At 37.9% G+C, this 22,760-nt stretch overlaps 1 protein-coding gene across 1 annotated transcript; it reads left to right on the forward strand.

Annotated features, from left to right (window-relative positions):
• The first annotated feature begins 802 nt into the window (after positions 1 to 802).
• FOXN1 (forkhead box N1) lies at positions 803 to 22,534 on the forward strand. Its single transcript, XM_074889876.1, has 8 exons — positions 803 to 922; positions 2,690 to 3,193; positions 5,402 to 5,512; positions 11,539 to 11,666; positions 12,484 to 12,580; positions 18,457 to 18,664; positions 19,213 to 19,740; positions 21,709 to 22,534. The coding sequence occupies exons 1-8, from the start codon at positions 803 to 805 to the stop codon at positions 21,969 to 21,971; spliced, it is 1,959 nt and encodes a 652-aa protein (XP_074745977.1). The 3' UTR covers positions 21,972 to 22,534.
• The last annotated feature ends 226 nt before the right edge of the window (positions 22,535 to 22,760 follow it).

Raw genomic sequence — 22,760 nt, forward strand, 5'->3', positions numbered from 1 at the left:
CACAAAGGTACACACTTGGTGTAGCGTTATGTGAATGACATAAGAAGAGGATGCAAGTTCTTCTTTTGTTGTTTTACCGTATGGTTACAGTGAACAAGGACTGGGAAAAAAAAAAAAAAACATGGTAGAAAATAAAATACTAGAAGATTAAATTTATCCCTCTTAATCCAAAGAATACCACCAGATACACCTCATATATCCAAAGATCAAAGATTGGGAACTTGAGAAGAGACACAACTAACAAAAATCTGTATAGAATGATGACGTTATTCACATACCTCAGATACATTTAACCATGCAAAACAGAACAAAAAGGTTGAAGGGATTGGTATTAATAAAAAAGCAAAAGCAAAAATATAAGTCTGTAGTAACCATCAGTCTAAGTAATGATAGCAAAAAAACCTTTTATATAGTCCCACTGAAAACAACTGGGGTGCATTTATATCACAATCTCTCAATGAAGCAATACTGCTAAATCATATAACCCCAAAGGAATACATTTTCATTAATTTATGAACCTATAGAAAACAAAGTAATGACTTATTTTTATAAAAATTGTGTGGTAAATCCATATAAACTCTGTATCACATCTTCATTGTAATTGCACCTACAGAACATTTCTTTAAGGGCTAATAAAAAAACCAAAATCAACTATATTAGGAATTCTTGTCCAGCTGCATATCTCACACTGTTAGTCATCTGCACGTAACAAGATGGTTTGTTTTACAGTTTAAGTTTTAGAAAGTATTTATTGTAATTTGATTTTGTCATAACAGGATTTCTATTGGACGTGGATTTGGTAATGGTTTCACTACTCCAAGATCAATCTAATATTAAATTTTCTTCTTCGGACACTCTGGAAAGGGACCAACAAGACCTCATGAAGACACAGGGGGATTCAGTATCCCCAGTCCAGCAAACTGTGAGTAAGATGGCCCAGTTCTGTTCTCTTTCTTCAGAGGCACGAGGTCAGATACAATATTCAGCAACTGCTGTACTAAATCTCAGCATACTTAACTGGTAACAAAGTAAACATTGAAAGTTTTATCCTTAAAGAGTAGAAACCTGAGTTATTCTTCGGAGCTAATCCTGAACTCCATGCTACATTTCCTATTTATTGCTTAAAAATCCTATTACTTTAAAAACAAAATAGGCAACCCATCTAGCTACTAATGCAGTAAAACCGCTACATTTAAAGCTAATTCTCATCCTGTTTCTAAAATAAATAAATGAAAAAGACAGAGAGACATCAGAACATTTTTGTCTACTCCCTGACAGCAGAGGATACCTTCAAGAACTTCAGAATTCCTTGGGACTTCTTTGGAATAAAATGATCTGTCTCCCGTTGCCTGTATATTCATCATGTTTACCTTTCAAAACAAAAGTAAAACTGAGAATAGTGTTTTTCATCAAACAGCAAAAATAACCATTGTCATACTTTTATTATGAACATTTCAGGTGGAGAACTGACAGCACTGCCATTCATACAGCTTTATATAGCTAAATATAGGGGGGTGTTTTAATTCTTATTTAATAAAAGATATCAGAAACACATACAGGACTATAGAGGAGAGCGAGGAAGTAAGAATTAAGAAGTTACAAACCGAGCAAGTCTGAGTTCAGACGAGAAGCCAAAAGCATCATGAGGTCAGATTTGCTTTCTGCAGGAATCCATGACCCAACAAAACATTAATAGTTTTGAGACACAGACCCATGTGCAAACGAACGAAGCAGCTGTGCCACGTTCCGCTCCGCAGAAAGCACTGGCTTTATGCTGACTTCCCTTCCCTTCGGGACTTCTTGAAATCTGGTTCTTCCATGAAGGTGTATATTCCTTTACTCTCCTAAAATACTGTCAGACCAGCTTGGATTTGGAGAGGAAAGGGGGAAAGGGACCACTTGATAATTTGTTCTGACTTTTTGTGTAACACAGAACGTTACACTTCCCCCTTCACTAAACACAATAACCTGCTCTTGACTTAAGCATGTTTTCTCAAAAGGCATCCAAGTTGTTACTCATCCTTGATGTCAGGGAAAATATGCATAATTTCTAAGCTGAATGTGTTCAGCTTCAGGATCCAGACACTAGCTCTTGTTAAGCCTTTCTCTTCTAGATTAAAGAGCACTTTAGTAGCTGCTATTTTCTTTCTGCTAAAGTGCAAAAGGGAAGGGAGGAGATGAGACAGGAAGAAGGTTAAAATGTCTGCCTAGAGCCTACCTGTCTCACAGAATGAGTCTGGCTATGTTAATGAAAGGAAGTGATGTAACTAGCAACATATCTGGCAGCTTGTAACACCATCAGAGAATGAGATCAAGCTTATTTGACTAAACTTGTATATGACAAGACTTGCACTTATCATATTCCTGTCATTTAATCTTTCATCACTTGATCATACATCATCTTTTTCCTGAAATTGTCAGACCAACTAGTCAATAGTTACCTAAGACACCCTGGTTTTCCGAGATAGTTTGGTCTTCTCAATGCTTTTATTAATTTACTTTTGAACAGTTTTGGATACCAAGTAACCAGAAAACCCTTTAGATCTTTTAGGGCTTCTCTGCATGAAGGTGTCTAAGACTAGTAATTTTATATTTCTCATGAATAATATATCTTTAATGTACTTATTTTGTAAATAAATAAAATATCTGCTCATACTAATTCTAAATAAATGCCGATAATTCATTGCAGGATAATCCCAGTTATAACTGCCAACCATATGAGTCAGACAGCAGGACAGAAAGGAAGAGTTCAGAGTCTTCTCACAGCCCCAGCCCTGCTTCTCCAGCTCAGGATCAAATTCATGGGAGATACCCTACAAGCCAAGGAATTCACTGTGGCAAGAACAAATTTAAAGCGTCTTTCAGTACTGAAAAATTCAGACGGTACAGTTACGAGGAAAGTACTGTAGGAAATTATGACAGGTTTCTCAAGAGCAGCAGAAACCCCTTTCACCCATACAAGAGGCAGATCAGCGAAGATGTCTTCCAGGAAGCACATCAAGCCCTCCCACCAGAAGGTTCACCCTTCAAAAATGCTAGAAGCATCGAGGGTTTTGAGGGTCTACCAGGATCTACAGGTCCTGACGAGTCAGAGTCATTTCCTACGCACATTCCGAACATCTCCACAGAACAACCATGGTGTAACAGCCTCCAATACAGCACCACAGGTCAAGATCACAGTTCACAAGTCATGGTCAGTATTTTTTCTAATTTTTTTTCCTGTTTTCAATGGCAAAAATATATTTTTGGAATTATTTTCTTATCTCTTAATGTAACTACATGGACATTTAGTCTTGTAATTCAGGATAGACATCCATATTCACTTGTCAAAGTTCTCTCTTTTATAGCCTTTCCCTACTGAAAAACAGTCCTCAGAAAAGTGCACAAGGACAAATGATTTTCCACTAAACACGATACATGAATCCTAAATATCCAAATTCTTTCTGACAACAGGTTTTATATCAGTAGTTGTCATCAACTAGTATTTTCAAAGGACAAAAGTTCACAAAACAGTATTTTTCAAGCATGAGGACATGTGGATCAGATTTATTACGACACCTTGGCTGACCTGCATTTTTCTCGATGCAAATAGAAGAGAAACTATCAGACATCAGTACTACATATAATTAAATATAAGATGTTTATGGTATGTGCAGTGCAAAGGTACCTGGGCTAATTCACATACTGGATAGAGGCGACTGCCTATTTCAGGCAGCACAGGGATCCCTGAAAAGCAAGACAAATTACCCTCCAGTATCTCCAAAAGGTATCTCTGCTGTGATCCAAAGTGTAAAGCATATCTTCATAATCTAGTGCAGGCAAAATCTGCCAGGAGAGGGCCCTAACACTGGTTCTAAATTGCTGTGAGGCAAAGAGTTCAAGGGTTACCAAAAGAAAGAGGGGTTAAAAAAAATAATCTTAATTGGATTAAGACAATTTACCAGGGAATGGAGGGATGTTGTCAGGGTACATACCTGGGGATTGAAGCCATTCAGGTTAAGGAGAAAATTGATCTAAATCTCTTATTTCCTGGATAAATACTCATCTAGGTCAGATGAGTTTAATGCAAAACCTGTAAACAGTTGATGAAAAAAAATTCCCATTTTCTTCCCAAATCCCTGGGCTGCAAGATATAGAGAATGTAAAACTGGCACAGCAGAAGTCCTTTGCCAAATACGTGTGACCACTCAGGAAAAGACTGGCTACTTGTCAGCAGTAGGTACACTGGAACACTGGTTCAGTCAGCGTGCAACTTCAAAGCTCTTAAATAGCTTACACACTGCTGGCAAGTTGCCATTTCTGAAAAACTGCGTCTTACAGTCACCAAAATAGCATGGACATTTATTAACGCTGAATGTGGCATTTGCTTGGTGCCAGGATATCAAATCAAGTCTAATACGGACTCCTACACTAGTCTATACCATAAAGATGGTCATTATGGCCTTGCTTTAAAACAGAAGGATAAGCACTACTAGTTCCTTGAAATAAGAAGATGCCTACAACATCAGCTCTCAGCACTGAATTCCTGTTACATGGGGGAAGGAACCTGAAGTCAGCCACCAGACGCACAGATAAGAGCACTGCTTAAAATACATCATTCCCTGAACTATTTATTCCCAGCTCAAGCTCTACCTAGCTCTCTGCTTAGCAGGCCGTGTGTCTGAACTGCTCTTCTAAAGCCAACCATGTCACCGCACACACCACACGGTGCGCTCAGCTTTCTAACTAAAAGACAGCAACATTTAACCTCCAGGAGCCTGAGCCCTGAACAGACTCAAGCCCTGTGTGGAACCCAGGAGAGGCAGCTGGGCAGACCTTTGAGAAGTCAAGATTGGGTCAACTTCTCTATGTTCATTGCCACAGCTGCAGAAACAAGTCACATTCTTACTGCATTTCCTATATCTTAATCAAATTCAGTTGTCAGCCTAGTCCGATTCTTCCCTGCCACCTCTTCCCTGTGCATTATAGACCTCACCCTCTGCCTAATGACAAAACTCCGGCGTCAGCCTGAGGTACTGACAGTCTGCAAGATAAAATCAAGGAGTATGAAAAGGGAGAGACACAGAGACACTTGTGCGCACTCAGGAATGAAAGCTGGAGTATGCAGTTTATGTGTGTAGGGAAAACAGATAAACAGAAATGGACACTTTCTGAATTGCTCTTTGCATGGAATTTGGACTGGGATTTTCTTTTTTAAAATGGTAATTATATAAATGCAGGAAACGATGTTTCTTCTTTTACCACTAGAATATAAAACAAGTTCTATGTAACACTTACTGTGACAGAATCAAGTCCAAAAATATAGTATAATGAACGACAAATCAGAACAATAACTAACAGAATTATTCTATTTTAAATTGAGGTGTTTTCTCTAATCACTCTTTCCTTAAATATTTTCTAGCAGGATTCAGACATGAAGCTTAGAACATCCCCACTGGAAGGGCAGCCTGGTTTGTATTGCTACCAGCCTCAAGTGCAGCAGATGTATTGCCCCTCACACCCTTTCCATCAGGTCAGTACAAGGTGTACACCAAAATCCCCTGTGTTTCTAGCACTGTGATGGTATAGTAGTTATGGTAACAATACAAAAAGACAGATGAAACAGTACCTGCTAGATTTGTGTTTGCAGGGCCATGTTTGTATACATGCATTTTGTTTATGACAATGAGATCTTAAAAAGAACCACATTTAAATGCATTTTTAAATGGTCATCCAGAAAAAAAGAAGAAAAAAAAAAAAAAAAAACCACCTTGTAAAAATGGAATCTTGGTACTGCTTATTTATATTTTCACCATGATGATCAAGAAAATTGGCGTTGAAACCAAATAAATTATTAACAGAACTGTTGGCATTTCAGGATTCCAAGGAATTAACTGCGCTTTGACTTCAGAATAAAAATTAAATATATGTGACTGTATACTTAAAATTCAGATCAAACATAGAAAAACGCTTTTAAAGCAAAATTTTAACAGCAAGATGTTGCTCTCTTTCCTTGGGCTTGATGGCGCACACATCTCTTTTGCAATCTTTTGACTGTTACATCATCCTCAGTGAAAGATTATTCAGCTGAAGCATAATTGACAATAATGCTGATGATGCATGAGAATGCACAATATTAAGGTTGTTCTTCCGTAATGTAACTATATTATTAATACTAAAAATGCACAGGAGTAACTGACACCTTGTTTTTGTTGAGTGTGTTTAGATGTCATTTGAATACATGTCAGTTCATATTTTCAAAGCAGTATACACACAGTATCTTTGCAAAATCATACATCTATACCTTAATCTTACATGTGATCCTAGCACATATCCGTAAGAGGTTAGTGAGTGTGCTCTACTGAGCTTTGAAAACTTGGCATGGAGGGAGGGTGTGTATTACAGAAAGTAATTTTCATTACTCTGAAATGTCTTTAAGTAATTTCCTTTAGGTATAAATAGTGATGCTGTTCAACACATTGAAATTTTCCTCTTTCATGCTCAGTTATCTGCAATGTACAAAATTTTCAGTAGGAGAGACATTCAAGGAGATACAAATATGCTTGAAACACCCTATTTAAAAACAAAACAGAAACAAAAACAAAACCTCAAAACTTATTTAAGGTGAAATGAATTAAGGCAACGAGAATTTTTCAGATATGTAGGCAAGAATCCATATACAAAAATAGCACAGCTACCAAAACTCCCAACCATTAGAACTGAATTAAATCAAACTTACAGGAAATTCATATATATAAAAATATTTGAACATAAAAGCTCACACTTGAGTTACGACTCCTTTGATCCCAGTGACTGATATTGTGGAATCAACCGTACCATCTCATTCAACTTGCTCAGGAAGTATAAAAGATATAACTAACAGAGCAGTGATTAAAACAGTGCAAAGAAAAGACAAACCAGGTTACCATATGATATTTCATCGGGATTGTTAATTCATAAAGTGTTACTAGTCTGAGTCATTGAAATAGCAATCGTACCACTCATCAGGATTTAGTCCCTCCTGAGGGAAAAAAAAAAAAAAAAAGGTTATTTTTGACATGATTTTCTTTAAGAGAAAATTTAAGTAACTTCTGAAAACCTGATGCTGAATGACCATAAAGAAGAATAGACATATGTTGGGATTTTATGATCATTGATAAAATTAAATCATCTGTCACAGATCACTTTTTAGGAATTTCATTTGTTAGAGTTTTGTAAAGGAAGAATGAAAGTATTCCATACCTCAGTAGTGGATTTTCATAATGTGTATTTCTTATGTTAATAAATCCCCCACCTGTCTACTGAAACTTAAAGGAAAATGTCTCATTATTACAGTATTTAACCACTCGGATATAGAGAGGAATAAAATAGGGACTAACTCTATCAACTACTTGGAGAGCTTCAGGGACTTCTACAGCCCTTCCTGAACTTCTAGTGTCTGGGACAGTTAAAATGACCAACAGGATGGTGTAGCAGGGCAGCTCAATAAGCACCCTCAAGTACCAACACTTGCATGAAGTAAACTTCTAAAATCAGGTTTCTATTACTGTCATCATTCTCTTTCTGCTCCCTCAGCTGTGGCCAGCCCCTGACCACTAATGTGTTGAAATCAGCTCAGGAACTCAGGGGGGCAGAGGTTCTTCTCCACCTAGGTGTTGCACAAGGACAGACCGATTTGCTTAGGGCATCCAGGTACTACTGAAGTTCAAAGACTTTCAATATCAAGGGTTTTTGTATCCCCTGTCCTCAGTGGGCAGCCTTGTAAAGCTTGGGAGGTGTGCAGATGCTAAAGACATGTGAGAAGGCATAGATAACAGAAACAAGCAGTTCTCCTGCTCTGAGTTAGGAAATATGGCTAGAGAATAATCTCACTCCTGGCTTTTTCTTTTACCTATCACTCTGGCATTCCACTAGCCACAATTTACTGAACCTTTTTTCCTCCCCTCTGTGACATGACAAAAAGGTAACTATCTTTTAAGTTCTTACCAACACCATCACAATTAATTTATTTGTTTTTTCTTGTTAGCCTAAAACTCTATAGAAGTGATAAAAGGTAATAATAAAATTAAAATAGAATAAAAAGAAAGGTGATATTACACTACCGTCCTAACCTACAAATTGACTGATTTTATTATTGTTATTTTAGAAGAAAAGGGTCCCAGATGAAGAATTAACTTGCCACAAAAGCTCTGCTGGAAATATAAACTAGTTCCCCACTGAGACTGCAGTACAGACACTGTGGATGTACCACAGCACCACACACCTCACACAGTATAAATGTCAGCTTTGTGTGTTGCTTTAGCAGAAACTCCAGTTTGCTTGTTAATTCGACTGTTTTTAAATTTCTTTATTAATTCTGAAGCAGGGACCCTTCCCCTGTCACTGCTGATTTGATACCAGTGCTATTAGTATACATTGGCATTAACCACATTCAAAAAACCTACAAAATTAAAGCTGAAATACACCTTCTGGGAGTTGGCTAGGCAAGATACAACAAGCACTAAGAGGAAAGTCTTCCATCCACCTGCAGACTGGCACCGTGACAGATCTCTTACATGCAGCAGGTTTCTGTTAGACTTTCAATATTTGTGCTTCTTAATGTTACTGTAGTAAAAGTATGGCAACATGTTCTACTACTCAGAGGAAAAAAACAATAGGTATAAGCAGCCAAAGTCATAACAAGTAGAATTGCTGTCCGTGTGCCATAATCAGATACTGGTAAATGAAAGAACATGTGATACAAGACTGAGACGAAGTGGAATAACATCTTTTGCATGAAGCAGCTCCAGTATTAATACTTTACATTTCAAATTTGAATGGAGCAGTGCAATTTAAATCACTAGGAAGTTACACTCAAGAGAACGGGCCCTTTAGCCTGAAGTGAAGGATGTTCAAACTACACCTCACTTTTCATTAGAGGGATGAGAGAGATCAACTCCTTCGTTAATGTTGTCCAAATGATAAAATGGCCTCACCTTCCCCTTTGCTGGACACAACACAAATGATGACTCATAAGAAATATTACTTCTTATTGACCTGAAAGAAATAGCAGACACTTACTGAAGTCACTTACCCACCCACCATAAAACACAGACACCTTTCATGCCAGTTGTGCGACTGTAAAACCAGCTCAAGCCTGTCCTACCAGACCATTCCCCAGCCTCTGTTCCCTCAAAAAGGAGTAATGAAACCAATAAAACAGAAATAATCCTTAAAACGCCCAGTTCTTGCCTTTGGTAATGACATCACAACCAGTCGCATCTTAGTATTCTTTCCTTTCAAAGGGCCACTAAAACCAACAAAATCAAAATCATTGTATGAATTGCCCAGTTTTCTACTCTGATGAAAAATCTACACACAACTCAACAAAGCAGGCAGCACAGAACTGCACACAGAAATTAGTTCACACTGCTCTGGAGACGGCAGTTTTGCCCGGTATTTAGTTTAACAAGGCAGGACATGATTAATTATGCACATCTCATTTCTTCTACTCTGCTTACTGTAGCAAACAAATTAGTGTATTCAGTATGTTTTTCCACATTCCATTTCAGGCAGTTCAGTGTTAGAAAGATAAAAGCAAACAGGCAAAAATTCAAGCAACAACAACGAAATTACTGAGAAACTGAAATAAATTATTCAGAATCCAGAATAAATAAATAAATTATGAACATTTTGCAAGCACACTATAACCTCTCATTTTAAGGGGACAAAGACCAAGAGCAGCAGAAGCTATTGGTCCAAAAATAGGAAGGACAGTCAGAAACTAAGGAGATGTGTACAAACTAATACCAAGGAAGTTTTCCCACTAAATCTCAAAAGCTGCATTATAATCTTTCAGAGGAACCATAAAAACCTCATGACACAGGACTTCTAGAATGAAGCAGTAAAACACTAGAACAGGGCTAAGCAACCTTTGAGTACTAGGAAAGGCATGCAGGTAGATTTTTTTTAATAGCTTATGACATGACTCCTAATTTTGTCCATGCCCTAGCCCTGGCATCTGGAAAGATTCATCTGTACGAGGCAGAAATTCCTCTGACACTGAGCCCTGAGTTCAGTGGGAGCCTGTGCCTCACGGAGAGCCAACTGATGGTATCTTACCTTCGCAGGGTAGTGTTTCTTTGTTCTTGAAAGTTGCTTGCCAGCAGGTTTTAACTGTAATTTGGAAAAGAAAAATACACGACCGACTGCTGTGTTAAAAAATTGAGAGCAAACCTACAGAAACTCTGATGCGGTTGAGGCTATCTATATGTATTATCTCCCCTCTTTCACCTGTTTTTCTGGCATTGGCATATTTCTGGCAGGGTGATCGCATGATAGGTCAGCCATTTCTTTAATGTGTCCTGAGAGCTGGACAGGCTTAGAGATCTCCTGAAGTGATAGTGTAGCATTTCATCTCAGGTAGCATTCTGCTGCTTGTCCCTAGGGGCATGGTGAGGGTAGCCTACATGCTATATGATTCTGTGTGATCTGGCTATTCTTTTTAGCTTTCTGTTACAGAAAATAGGGGGAAAAAAGGCTGCTTGAGGTTGTGGCTAACAGCACTGGGACTCCTGGCCTCTTGGAGAAGCCTGTTTCTTGTCCTTGACTGTGAGGGAAGCGACAGAGAGAAGCCTCACAGCTTCAGCAAAAGTCAGGCAGTATGAAACCCACCTATGAGAAGTGTCTCAGTGCCACTCTCCTGCCCCCTGGAATGCCATTACTAACTTACTCTGTAATAATACATTCACTTTATATATGTTCTGCTATATATATCAGCCATCCACTAAAGCTTTTTGTTGTTATTGTTTGGGTTTTTTACTGCCTTGCCTGATAACAGCAAATTGAATGGATGCTTTGGGATGCTCTTCTCTTGGGATCAGATTTTATACACTGAATTTTTGCCTTGTTGTATCCCTCTTCACCTAAAAAAACAGCACACAAAACCAAACAAGGTTCAGTCAAAACTTCCCTGTTTCTTCCTATATTTTTAGTGACTTTACTTAACAGGCTTATTTTTCTATGGTGCACGTTGTTTGAGGTACTTTATTCTGGTTTTTTTATTATTTATACAAATAAAATACCATTAATTTCCTTGTCTGAATAGTGCAATGTTCAGGGGGGGCTGAGCGTGCTAAGATACTTCAGCTGCCAAAGAGATGGCTGAAGGGGCTTTAGGTCTATAAAACTATGAATTATCTGAAGACATTTCATAGGGTACAGTTACTCCCATTTTGCACAAGAACTCAGCAGCAGAGCAGGCAATAATAAAAGAAAGTACTTTTTTCACATACATCAATTTGGAACACACTGCAACAGGATCTGGAAACAGCCAACGTATCAGGGAGTTCCTCCTCACACATGCCCTGTTTCTTCTACTTCTTAAGCATTAACTAGTAATAGTAATGTTTTCCAATACCATGCTAGAAAGACTTCAGGTCTGACTTGGCATAACAGCTATTAAATGTAGGCAGAGGACAATAACCTCAGAACTAAATAGTTTAACCCTGTTATTAAGAAATAAATATTTTTGAGAGCTTGTTGCTAAGCCAAGTAACATCTCTTTTATTGTATCATCAGTATCCCTCAGGAGGCAGCTATCCCGTGACTTACATTACTTCTTCACACTACCCTTACCAAAGAATCGCTCCTCAAAGCAATCAAGAATCCCAGCAGCCTCTATTTCCCAAACCCATCTACTCCTACAGGTAATAAAATATTTTTTCAAGTCCTAATGTTACAGGAAATACTCTGTTTACCCATGGCCTATTTCCAGCATCATTTGCAATAACATGCTTACTCTTATTTGTCTTGTTCCCAGTGTGCTCTGTCCTGTTTGTGTGAATCACAAGATGTTCCAGACTCTGGGGGCAAGGCAGAGGGAAATGAAATGTTGTAAAGCGCGTGAACAGTCTTGAGCAGCCCCACAAAAGCTAGACATTTCTCTAAACCAAAATCTTAGGTGTTGCAAATTTCATCAGCACAAGGCTAATCACACCTCGTTGTCTTTTCCAGGACCTGTATTAAAACTAATTTTTTTTCCCCAGTTACTAGGGCAAGGAAATGCCTAGAAAACACATCAGATATGTCAATCACCACACAGGTTTAGCCCCCAAATAGCAGTCTAACAAAGTAGATCAGACAATTAAAATTTAATTATACCTTCTGTCACTGTCACTTTGATATTCTCTTCGTGGCCTTTATCACTTCAAGCATTCAAACACAACCTTAAATAAATAACACACTAGCAGGATTTGAAGGCTGTGGTCTTGATTCCACTTCCTATTACTTTATTTTAAATACAGGTTGGACCTTCTACATGTGCTTTGAGAATTACCTCTAGAAATTAAGCAGTATAAGGAGATTGCTTATACACAACTGAGTGGCAACTTTAAGCATCATTGGTATTCACGCTATGACAGTGAAAGCCAGAGTAATTACACGCACTGTGAAAAATAGTCTTTTTTTCTGCTTCTGAGGATTCAAGCAGAACAGGCTAAAATACTTTTCTTTCTCTCCCTAAAGCATCCTGATCTTCATGGCACTCAAAAACAGCAAGACAGGGAGTTTGCCAGTCAGTGAGATTTACAATTTCATGACGGAACACTTCCCTTACTTTAAGGTGAGTTCCACAGGGAGGGGGGGAAATCTCTCTCTCTAAGCTTACCTGGCAGCAGATGGAATAAAGGAAGTGATTCAATCTATGAAAAGGGCTAATTTCTTTGTAGATTAATATCAAGTCAATGTACACTATAGACCTTCATGATCACAAACTACCCAGCATTTTAGGCCTAGGCAGAAACGTGAACACGATGTAATATTTAACACAAAAAGATAGTAAGAACTGTTCCAACTTTGGGGTTGTGCAGGTTAACAGTGGCCGTTCCTCACTAACAACTCATAAAAGGGATAAATATTTTTAAAAACACATCCATTCCTTCCTCTCAGATCTCAAATACAGGCAGAACTGGTCTTGTGGCTTCCTCTGCCATCAGTAGCACCTCCAGACTCCTGTGGAAGCAGAGGTTCGAGGTTGCCTTGCTGTGTTCTGGAGCTGGGATATCCGTCTTGGGCAACTTCATCACTTGCATGCACTGTACAAAGAAAAATATAATATGTGATAAATGGTGCTAAGCTCATAATTACACAGTAATGTTGGTGAAGGTAAGGGTGTATGGTTTGCAGCAGATACGATTGAAATTTAAATCCATGCTATAAGAGAATGGTTTCTTGCACTTGGAATGCAAGTGGAAAGAGATTAGTCAGCACATGATCCAAAGGCAGGATTACAGTTAAGATTTCAAAAAGAGCTAGAATAGAATCGTTGACTTCTGCTCAACACAGAGCTTTATTATTGCTGGTGCTTCAAATCATCTCGCCAGAAGTCCAGATCAGGCGACCTGCAACTGTTAGCAAGGCCCAAAAATTAAAATAAAGCAACATGAGCCCATCCTGTTTCCTAACTGCAAATAAACATGCAGCAATTAACCCAAATTTAAAGCAGCTATAGAAGGGCAATTCAAACATTTGTATTAAGAAAAGAACACTAAGAATAACTGAAAATAAATGTTCTGATACAATTTTGCAATGGTTTTGGACCGTAACTGAGGATAAATAATGCCTGCCAAAAAAAAAAAAAAAAAAAAATTAACACATCAGTAATCAGAGAAAAACAATACACAATATCATGAAGGAAGAACTGTTAGGAACCATTACACTTCTGTATTCCCAGATTTTCTCCCAAAGGAATCACTAGCTACTCTATTATTTGTTACAAGCAAGAGAAGGGAGAAAAAAATAAAGAAACCTACCACCGTAATTCAAGAAGTATCCCATCACAACATGACTGGTCATCATCTGAAACACTCTAACTTTGTTAAGCCACAGGCGCACGATGGATTTTTAGGCTAAACACACATGAAATTAAGTAAAGACACTAATCTAAACAGGGAAAGGAAGAAGGGTAGGATGGCACGTGACAACATAGTAGCTGTACATTTTTTTTCATTTTCAAAACAAGAATAAATTTCAAGATTTATATTTTGTCCCTAACAGAATATTAACTCTTTTTTCCATGCATTTACCACTAGGTGCAAGAAATATTAATAATCCGAAGGAAAACAGTTTGAGGATTATGAAAAAAAGGTCCTGGGCCACAGAGTAATAGATTTTTATCTGATTACTATTTTCTAGAAAAATAGCATGAGTTTCAAGCAGAGTGGTGGCAATATTAAAAATAAGTTTTACAGGCATGTCCACGTTTATTCGTCAGACCAAACTGAAATTAATTCTCCTTTGTCTTACAAGACAATCAATTATAAAATCAATCGTCAGCTTGCAAACCAAGTCCTGCTGCTGCCAACATGCACAGAATTCCCCAGACGCAAGACTGTGACTCTGCCAGGTGTCACCTTCCTGGTCCTGAAGTTTTTCTGACACAGCAGAAATATTAGGGAGATATACATCTTTTTCTCAAATATATATTGTGTGTAAATATTGTGCATTGTATATACTGTGATATTTTGCGTGTACATGTGTATAGCTAGGTGTGTGTTCACAGGTCTGTCTGTCTGTATACATCTGTACAGTAGGTAGATTTCTACCACAGCTTTAAATAACTGTTTTATACCTAACCTAAACTTTTCCCTCCTTACTTATCAAAACTTGCCTGTTCCTCAGGGAGTGGGTTTTGGTGGTGGGTTTTTTTGGCTGTTTGCAGATCCTCATACCTTTTTCTTAATTCATTTAAAAATTGGTGAAAATGAGGTTACTGCTGTCATACAGGAAAAGAATGGCACAGGGCCTACTACTGGAACATTCAGTGTTTTGTGATGGCTTTATTTTTGCATTTTACTTACAAATACAGTCAAATAATTGAATAGTTCCATCCCAAACATCCTTAAAATAAGCAGGGGAGAATAAGCAAGGAAATATTATGCTTACGGGCACTAAGCCCTGTCTACCTCTGGTCTTTACAGCAGCCCACAGAATTATCAATATATGGCAAAAGCCAACATCCTCTGTCCTCCCTTTTTGAAGAGTCTTCAGCAAGATAAAGTAATGTAAAAAGCAGCAAAGAACATTTTGTTGTTCCTACCAGAAGCCACTAAATAGCAGGATACAACAGGGGGAGGGGAAGCAATTTAAGTTGGAGAGAAACAGAGTACAAGTGTACAGAGAATCTTGCTGGGAGACATTAGATGATACAAGCCTAGTCAAATTAACTTGTATTCGCTGCCACAGCAAATTTAGTTTCTATGATGCAACAATCTCATTTCTAGTTGAAACAGAGCAATCCAACTCCTACGTCCTAAAAAAAACATCTACGCAGCTAAAGTTGAATTACTCTTTGATGTACCTCTCCCTTCTCTTGAGACCTAGATTTAAAGAGAAAGGGTTTTGCAAGATCACTGAACTCTTTAAACTTCAAGAGGCGGTCAGGATCAATGGGGCTGTACAATAATATTTTTTGCTTGTCATCCTTTTTTTTTCTTTGTAGTGATTAGTGAGTCTAACAGAAAGCTTTAATCTTGTTAATTGGAGTTATTGCCAGTGGTCCAAGAGGTTAGAAAGGTCTGTGGTGTGATGGAACTTACAGCAGCAAGTATTCTCTTGCAGTGTCCAAGGCCACATAGCTTCATCCACTCTACGCTGAATGCAGCAATGGCAAAAACGAGCCACAGCAAGGACATTCCGACTGTACGAGAGCAACTTCAGTAGCCAAAGCACAGCTCATTAACAGTCAAATGTTAACTTAAAAATCTGGTGACACGGTTGTAACATGAACACGCTGCCGGAGCGTTCCTTCAGGGCCTTGCTAGGTAAATGACTATTTTTTGCTGCCTAGCAATACCAAGTTTAATGCAAGAACCTGTTCAACTCCTGGCAGCAGGCTCCAGAATAAATCCGTGTACTTTTTGCTCTTACGTTTCTAAAACTATCTCATAGTTTACACCCCCACACATTCTGAAAACCTCTGAGAAACACATGCCACTCCCATCTTCTCTGGTGCTTAGCAGAAACACTAATTATCCTGTCTAGATACAGACAGAGGTATATGTAGCCTCATGTGCACGGCAAAAAACATGAATATTCTTTCAGGTCAGCTTATTCAGTAGTTAAGCACACATCTTCCCTAGCAGGAACAGTTTTATTTACTTTTGGAACTGCCAGAAAGCAACTTGACTGTGACCTGCAAGGGAGAAAAACCGATTCATCATCTTTAGGATTACCCTATGGCAGAAAGAGATTTAAAGGGCTTTTTGTCGTTTTGGGGGTTTTTTTAAATAGAAATCCATGTTGTCTCACCTATGGGACTGGCTAAGAGAATAGTGAAATGCTGACATCAGGTGGGCCAAAAGGGTAGAAACTGTGCTGCTATGAAGGGAAAATAGTTTCTTTTTTAGTAAATAACATCTATTTAACTTCCACAATTAAATATTTTTTTCAATGAAGAAAGCAAGTATTAAATTTGACCCTCAAATTCTTCAGTAAGACTTTGAACACCTTAACCCACAAGATAGTCCTTCACAAGCTAGGAATGAACAGATTTTACATTCCTGATAAAAGTAGAATTTCTGTCAAAGTATGTTCAAAAATTCATGGTGTATCATGGGAAAGCAAAAATGGACACAAGTCCATTTATAAAAGATGGTCTTAGAGGAAATCTGTTACACTAGGCAACAATTACAGAAACTATCAAAAAGCTGGCTTTCTGTGGGAGAAGGGTCCCTATTAATAAAGCGTAAGTATGGGAAGGAAACTTAATGCACATAAAATGGAACTTTTAATTTTTAACCTCTTTAAAAAGCCTATGGAAAATCATATTTATTTCTTGTACTTTCTGTTCAATAATTCTCTGTGGCTGATATAAACAATTATGACAACAAATATTTTGCATCCATGAATACGAATCAATAGTGGCACATAGACAACTTCACCCACCTTTCAGAGAGCTGTTTAATTTCTTTTAATTCTTACGACACACAGATGAGGATTTTTCAGAAACAAGAAAAGAAAAAACATCCAAAATTGATTTAAAAAAAAAAAAGGCCTCACACTAGTACTGAAGATCATTCTTTGTAATCTCATGAGCTCTAAAGTCTCTCGTGAGATTTCTCATCTCTGCAAATACAGACCTTTTAGAAAGAATAACATTTGACTGACACAGGTAAAGCTAAATTTTTTTTTTTTTTAACTGGTCTTAGAATGACAGGGGAAGTCTAGCTGGACTAGCAGCCAATGAAGTTGGGTTTCTCAGGTTCATTCTTACCCTATGTAGCAAGTCATTCTTCCCGCTCCCTTTTTTTAAGATTATAGTGCAGTGGCAATGAGCTAAGACAGTTCTACTCAGATATGCAACAAATAGCATCGTACGGAACCTACCAAAAGAAACACATCAGGAATTTTCTATAGGAATCTTCTATATGAACACACATACTAAATTTACAAAGCCTTCACGTGATGGGCAGTATCTTCTGGCTGCATGACCAAGTAAGCAGAAATGAATGAAACCAAATAAACAGCAGAAAAACTTATAGGGGATAAAAGGATACAGTGCCATTTCTTCAAGATCAGTGTTTCAGACTAGCAAGCAAACAGGCATTTCCCATCAGAATCTGAGCATAACCATTTTGAGGGTATTACCCTGTTCATCCCTTACAGCAATATTAATTTTCAAAATTCTTTTACAAGCAATCAGGAAAAAAAAGGGAAAAAAAAAGATTGTAAAAATTAAATTGTAGAAACAGAGGGTTTGCACTAGGTGTTCTTTTCTTTCCATTGTTTAAGTTGAATGCAAAACTGTCCTCAGAGAAAGGAGGGAATTTTGCTTCCCTCACTGATCAGAAATGACCTAAATAAAAATAGAGGAATCATTTTAATGAAGCTTATATGTATTGTTCAGTTTAAAGAACCTCCCAGCTTCCACTACTGAGTTAAAAATAAATGCAAAGCAAAAAGATGCAGTGATCAGATGTAGAAACCTGTATCTCGTCTGTAGGGCTTGTGATTAAACCATTTGGTTATATAATTGGCTAGCATACAAAGTTACACCTACAGTAGCATGCTAAAATTCTTTTGAAGTCTGCCTGGACACTTAATTTGAGTCCAAGTAGCACACAGTCCTTCAATTAAGTGTTTGAAATGTTTCTAGGTGTTCCAAAATAGATTAAGATAGATTTCCTGTTAGTTCAAAGTTCTCGAATATCATTATTTACACATTTAATTCTTGTGATTTGCAAATTCAGTCTTAAAAATTCAGCAGCCCCTCTGACAAGGCTTGAAAGATCAGTTACTATTTTATCTGATTCCTCTCTTCCCACACAACATGACGGTAACATTTTTGTGGCTTCCTTCTAACGTACAAGTTTCATATTGTAGAAAGTATAACCTAAACAGCATTTCTTATAATTTCACCAGTCAAAGCAGAGAAATATATTTGGGTTTTTTTTTTTTTCTCCTTCAAGTTCCATTCTTAGATTGGGTTTATTTTTCCAGACAGCTCCAGATGGCTGGAAGAATTCTGTACGCCACAACTTATCCTTGAACAAATGCTTTGAGAAAGTTGAAAACAAGTCAGGCAATTCTTCTCGGAAAGGCTGTTTGTGGGCTCTGAATCCAGCCAAAATTGATAAGATGCAGGAGGAGCTTCAGAAATGGAAGAGGAAAGACCCAGTTGCTGTAAGGAAGAGTATGGCAAAGCCAGGTCAGTAATGTTAGTGCACTAGCTCTCAAATGGTGGTCCCCTGATCTTTTTTTTTTGCAATAGGCACCAAGCTGTATAAGAGAATTTATACATGATTAGGAAAGCATTTAAGAATTTTTCCTGGTAATAAAGTGATTGGCAAAAAAAAAAAATAATTAAAAAGCAGAATTAAATAAGACCTGGTTTTGCAGGAGTGCTTCCAAATAGGCACAAAGAAGCTTCACTGAGAAAACATTCTCTCTTGACATCTCGCTAAACTTTAAGATGAAAACAACTCTGAAATAAGTACCATAGAATAAAATTTTAAATTAACTAATAAGTATCCAGCCTTTGGACACAAAAATGCAATTTGTTACACACTCACTTGGCACTGATAATTCAGAAAAACATTTCAGGCTTTTGGAGTTACGATATCTGGGCTGGCACTTTTGTTTGCCATTCCCCTCACCCATTTCCTGAGGAACACCACAATTCTAGCTGCAAGCGATGAAGACTAAGGCTGTGTCAGGAATAAGTCAGTCATGGGCTTTTTTTCCCTTGCTTTTTAGAAGAACTTGACACCCTGATAGGCGACAAAAGTGAGAAGCTGAGATCGTCAATCATGTCCTGCAGCCCCACGGGTGTTGCAGGCGCATCCCTTTCCAGACAGATGGCACTCCAACCCCACTCCTTAGGCGAGCCCTCTCTTTCCTCGGGTCTGCCACAGCCACTGCACAGCATCCACGCCTCGGGAGCCCTCCAGGTCAAGAACCCACTACCAAATTTACTCGGGGGGCAGCAAACCGCCTGCTATTCATCACCACAGGCTTTTCCTCAAATCGCAAGTACATTAATGCAACAGTCGCCTGACCCTCAGACCCTATTTCCTTCTGGGGAGGCTCAAAGCGAGCTCAGACCTCAGCCCAGCATCACCCAGGACTCCCCAGTGCCGGCTCAGACCCCCCCGACGTGCGGTGGGAAGCTGCTGACCGAGCACTCGGCAGCCAGGACAGTGCAGGACACGCTCATGCAGGAGGGAGACCTCAGCAACGACATCGATGCTCTTAATCCGTCCCTGACTGATTTTGATCTCCAAGGTAAGTATCTGAGGCATTTTTTTTTTCTTGTAGAGTCGGGCTTATCACATCACGCTGCATAAGATGTATTTATGTCCTTCTTTTCTAACTACTTGTCCTTGCCACTGCTACAAAGACCAGCTTACTAGGGCACATCATTTTGCACAACATGGAATTTGTATCTATAAAAAGTTTCCCAAGAAAGCTGCAGATTTACATCCAGACTTTAAAAAAAGACTCTGCTTACTCCTGACTACAACTGCTGGTATTAAACACTTTAAGACAGTATTTAGAATGCGTTGTTTAAATTCGGACATATTTTCCACTGAAAACTACTCAGGCACAACTTTTAGTTGCACATCAAGAGAATTGTCATGTGAGGAGCACAAAGAAAAATAATTTTGATTGAATTAACATGTTGACATTTTTCTTTATCAATATTTCTTCAAACACTTTCCACATCTCTGCTCAAAAGACTGCTAGTTACTCCTTCACAAGGCATTCATATGATCTACGCCCTAAACAATATTTTCTCAAGTGTGTTCTTAAATACTTAGTTATGTGATGCTGACAGTAAAGTTTTCTACATTAAATAATAGAGTCATCTTGAATGGACAGGATTTTGAATACTAGGAATATAGCTTTCCATGCAAAAATAAGAAGACAAAAAAAACCCACCAAGCTTATGTGTGTGTGTATATACATTTGTACATGAATACATATAAAATAAAACCTGTGAGTTCCAAATGATAAAGCTTTTGCTGCACCAAATAACGTGCAAGAATTGCCTTCCTGCACAGACAAAAAGCGGTACACAGAGCAAACTAAAAGACAGAGCAAGAAACCACAGTCTTAATAATCTACAACTCATCAGATGTAATCACCCTACCGTTGTACTGTCACAAATATTCCACAATCCTGCCATGCCCAGATTACTAAAATTAACAACACAGTTTTCTGAATCCTCAGCTTCTTCCTCTTTCAAGCAGCTGGATCTCACATTCCATTCATTTCCCTTAACCTCTTTCCATTTTACTCAGTTAATCTCGAGCATGCTCCTTCGTACTGTGGATATTCTGTATGCTTCACCAATATGGTACAGTTCCAACTTCCCTCTGTCCTTGCCCTTTACCTTCAATTATTTAACCTTATCTAAGCTTTTTACTTTCTTTCTTTCTAAAATTATCAAATCTCAAATTAGAGGTCCTAGAATTTAAGACAAGGCCTGCACACTTGGAGCAGAATCATTGTTCACACAGATACATTGAAAACAATAATTTTTTTTAAATCAAAAGGGCTAAGTATTATCCCCTTTGATAGACTGCAGATGGTGGGTACAGCTTTGGAGTGACAGTCTCCCTGCTACCGCCCCCCCGAAGAAATCTTCATGATGAATATGAACAACACAGCCCTCCTGCAGTAACTCATTTCATGCCTTCACTGTGACACGTGTGTTCAATGGAAAGATGAGAAACTTTTTGGTACACATTAGAAAAAAGTAACATTTCAGATCTTTTGCTTTGTCAGGTCAATCACATACCCAGTAATTTAGTTTGCAATTCAGAGAACACTACGCCATAAGAATACGAGAAGTTCAGTTGTACTGTAATATTATTTGCAGATTTGTCCCGTAAAATGCCATTAGCTCTTCCATATCTGACACAGATAACAAAGGCCATTTCCCCTTTCAAAATTAGTTTTTTTTCAAATAGAAGTTATGCTTCATAAGGATACATTTGCAACAGAATCTTGCCGATTATAGAGTGAAGTACTTTTCTTAAGTCAGTGCTGCTTTCTCCCAGAGTTAAATTTATTATGCAGACAAATAATAACTGTCTAAACAATCTTTTTCCTTTCTTAATCACAAGTGATTAAGAGTACCTACACATACACCATACACAACTGTATAATTACGACTTTTCCCATAAAACAATGTTTCAAAAAGCATATCTAAAGAAAGCTGAATCAATCCATTTTGCTTTGTCATAGGAAATCTTTGGGAGGAGCTGAAAGACGACAGTCTAGCTGTGGATCCCCTAGTTCTCATTTCATCATCCCCAACGTCTTCCCAGTGTTTCCCCTCTCACTGCCAGATGGAGAACAGCAGCAGCATCAACATCCAAAATGGAATTCAGCACAGCAACCTGCCCGACCTACAGCTCACTACTCTTTACTCTGCCTTTATGGAATTGGATACAGTGTCTCCTGCCTACCTAAGTAATCCTGGATCCAAACCTATAGCACTAATGTGAACCACGCACCAACCTAATTATTATTTTGTCTAAATACAGTCCTAACCATCACACACACTTACTGATCCATGTCAGCTGAAACTGCGTCCATTGGAATGAGAATTATCTTTTTCCAGAACTCGCCTGCAGGATATGTAGCTTTACTATGATAATTTTCTACAGACAGATACTAAAAATAAATTTTTAAAAGTATTTAAAGATAATATTGTTAACGGCTGAACTGGTCAACACCATTTTATCAAGCCACTCATCTTCTGCATCTTCCAGAAACAAATGACTATAGCAGGAAAACAAATTATTGACTTTTTTTTTCCTTTTCCTTTTTTTTTTTTTTTTTTTTTTAAATGAAAGCTGCTTGCAAATGAACACAGAAGTCAAAGCACACAATCTAACTTATTGCTTGGAGCCAATGATGGCAACAACATCTGCCACAGACCACTCAAAAACATATCTGCGTATTAAAACATTTATAGTCCACTTGAAAGAAGTTCTGGGTTTTGGTAAACAAGAACATAAACTGAAAATTCTGCAAGTATTAGAAGATAGAGGACTAGCTGCTGACAGACTAAACCAAAGCAACAAATATACTTTAGTGAAAAATCAAAGTTTTACTGTGTTTAAAAAGAAGTTTAAAACTCTGCTTTTTTAATAAAAAAGAACAAAACAATTTAGTAGAATTTTTACTTGGCTGGAAATTATTCACATTCATTCCTCTATTTTTATCCACATAAGCTCAACAGTGAGATGAATTATTCAACCATTAAATCAAGATTTTGAAAAATGCCAAAT

Source organism: Strix uralensis, chromosome 20 (genome assembly GCF_047716275.1).
Source record: "Strix uralensis isolate ZFMK-TIS-50842 chromosome 20, bStrUra1, whole genome shotgun sequence".
Classification (NCBI taxonomy): domain Eukaryota; kingdom Metazoa; phylum Chordata; class Aves; order Strigiformes; family Strigidae; genus Strix; species Strix uralensis.

Coding starts and splice junctions, on each gene's coding strand:
- FOXN1 (XM_074889876.1), top strand. CDS start 803: ATGGTTTCACTACTCCAAGATCAATCTAATATTAAATTTTCTTCTTCG. Junction 3,194..5,401: donor ATCACAGTTCACAAGTCATG/GTCAGTATTTTT, acceptor AATATTTTCTAG/CAGGATTCAGACATGAAGCT. Junction 5,513..11,538: donor CCTCACACCCTTTCCATCAG/GTCAGTACAAGG, acceptor TTGTATCATCAG/TATCCCTCAGGAGGCAGCTA.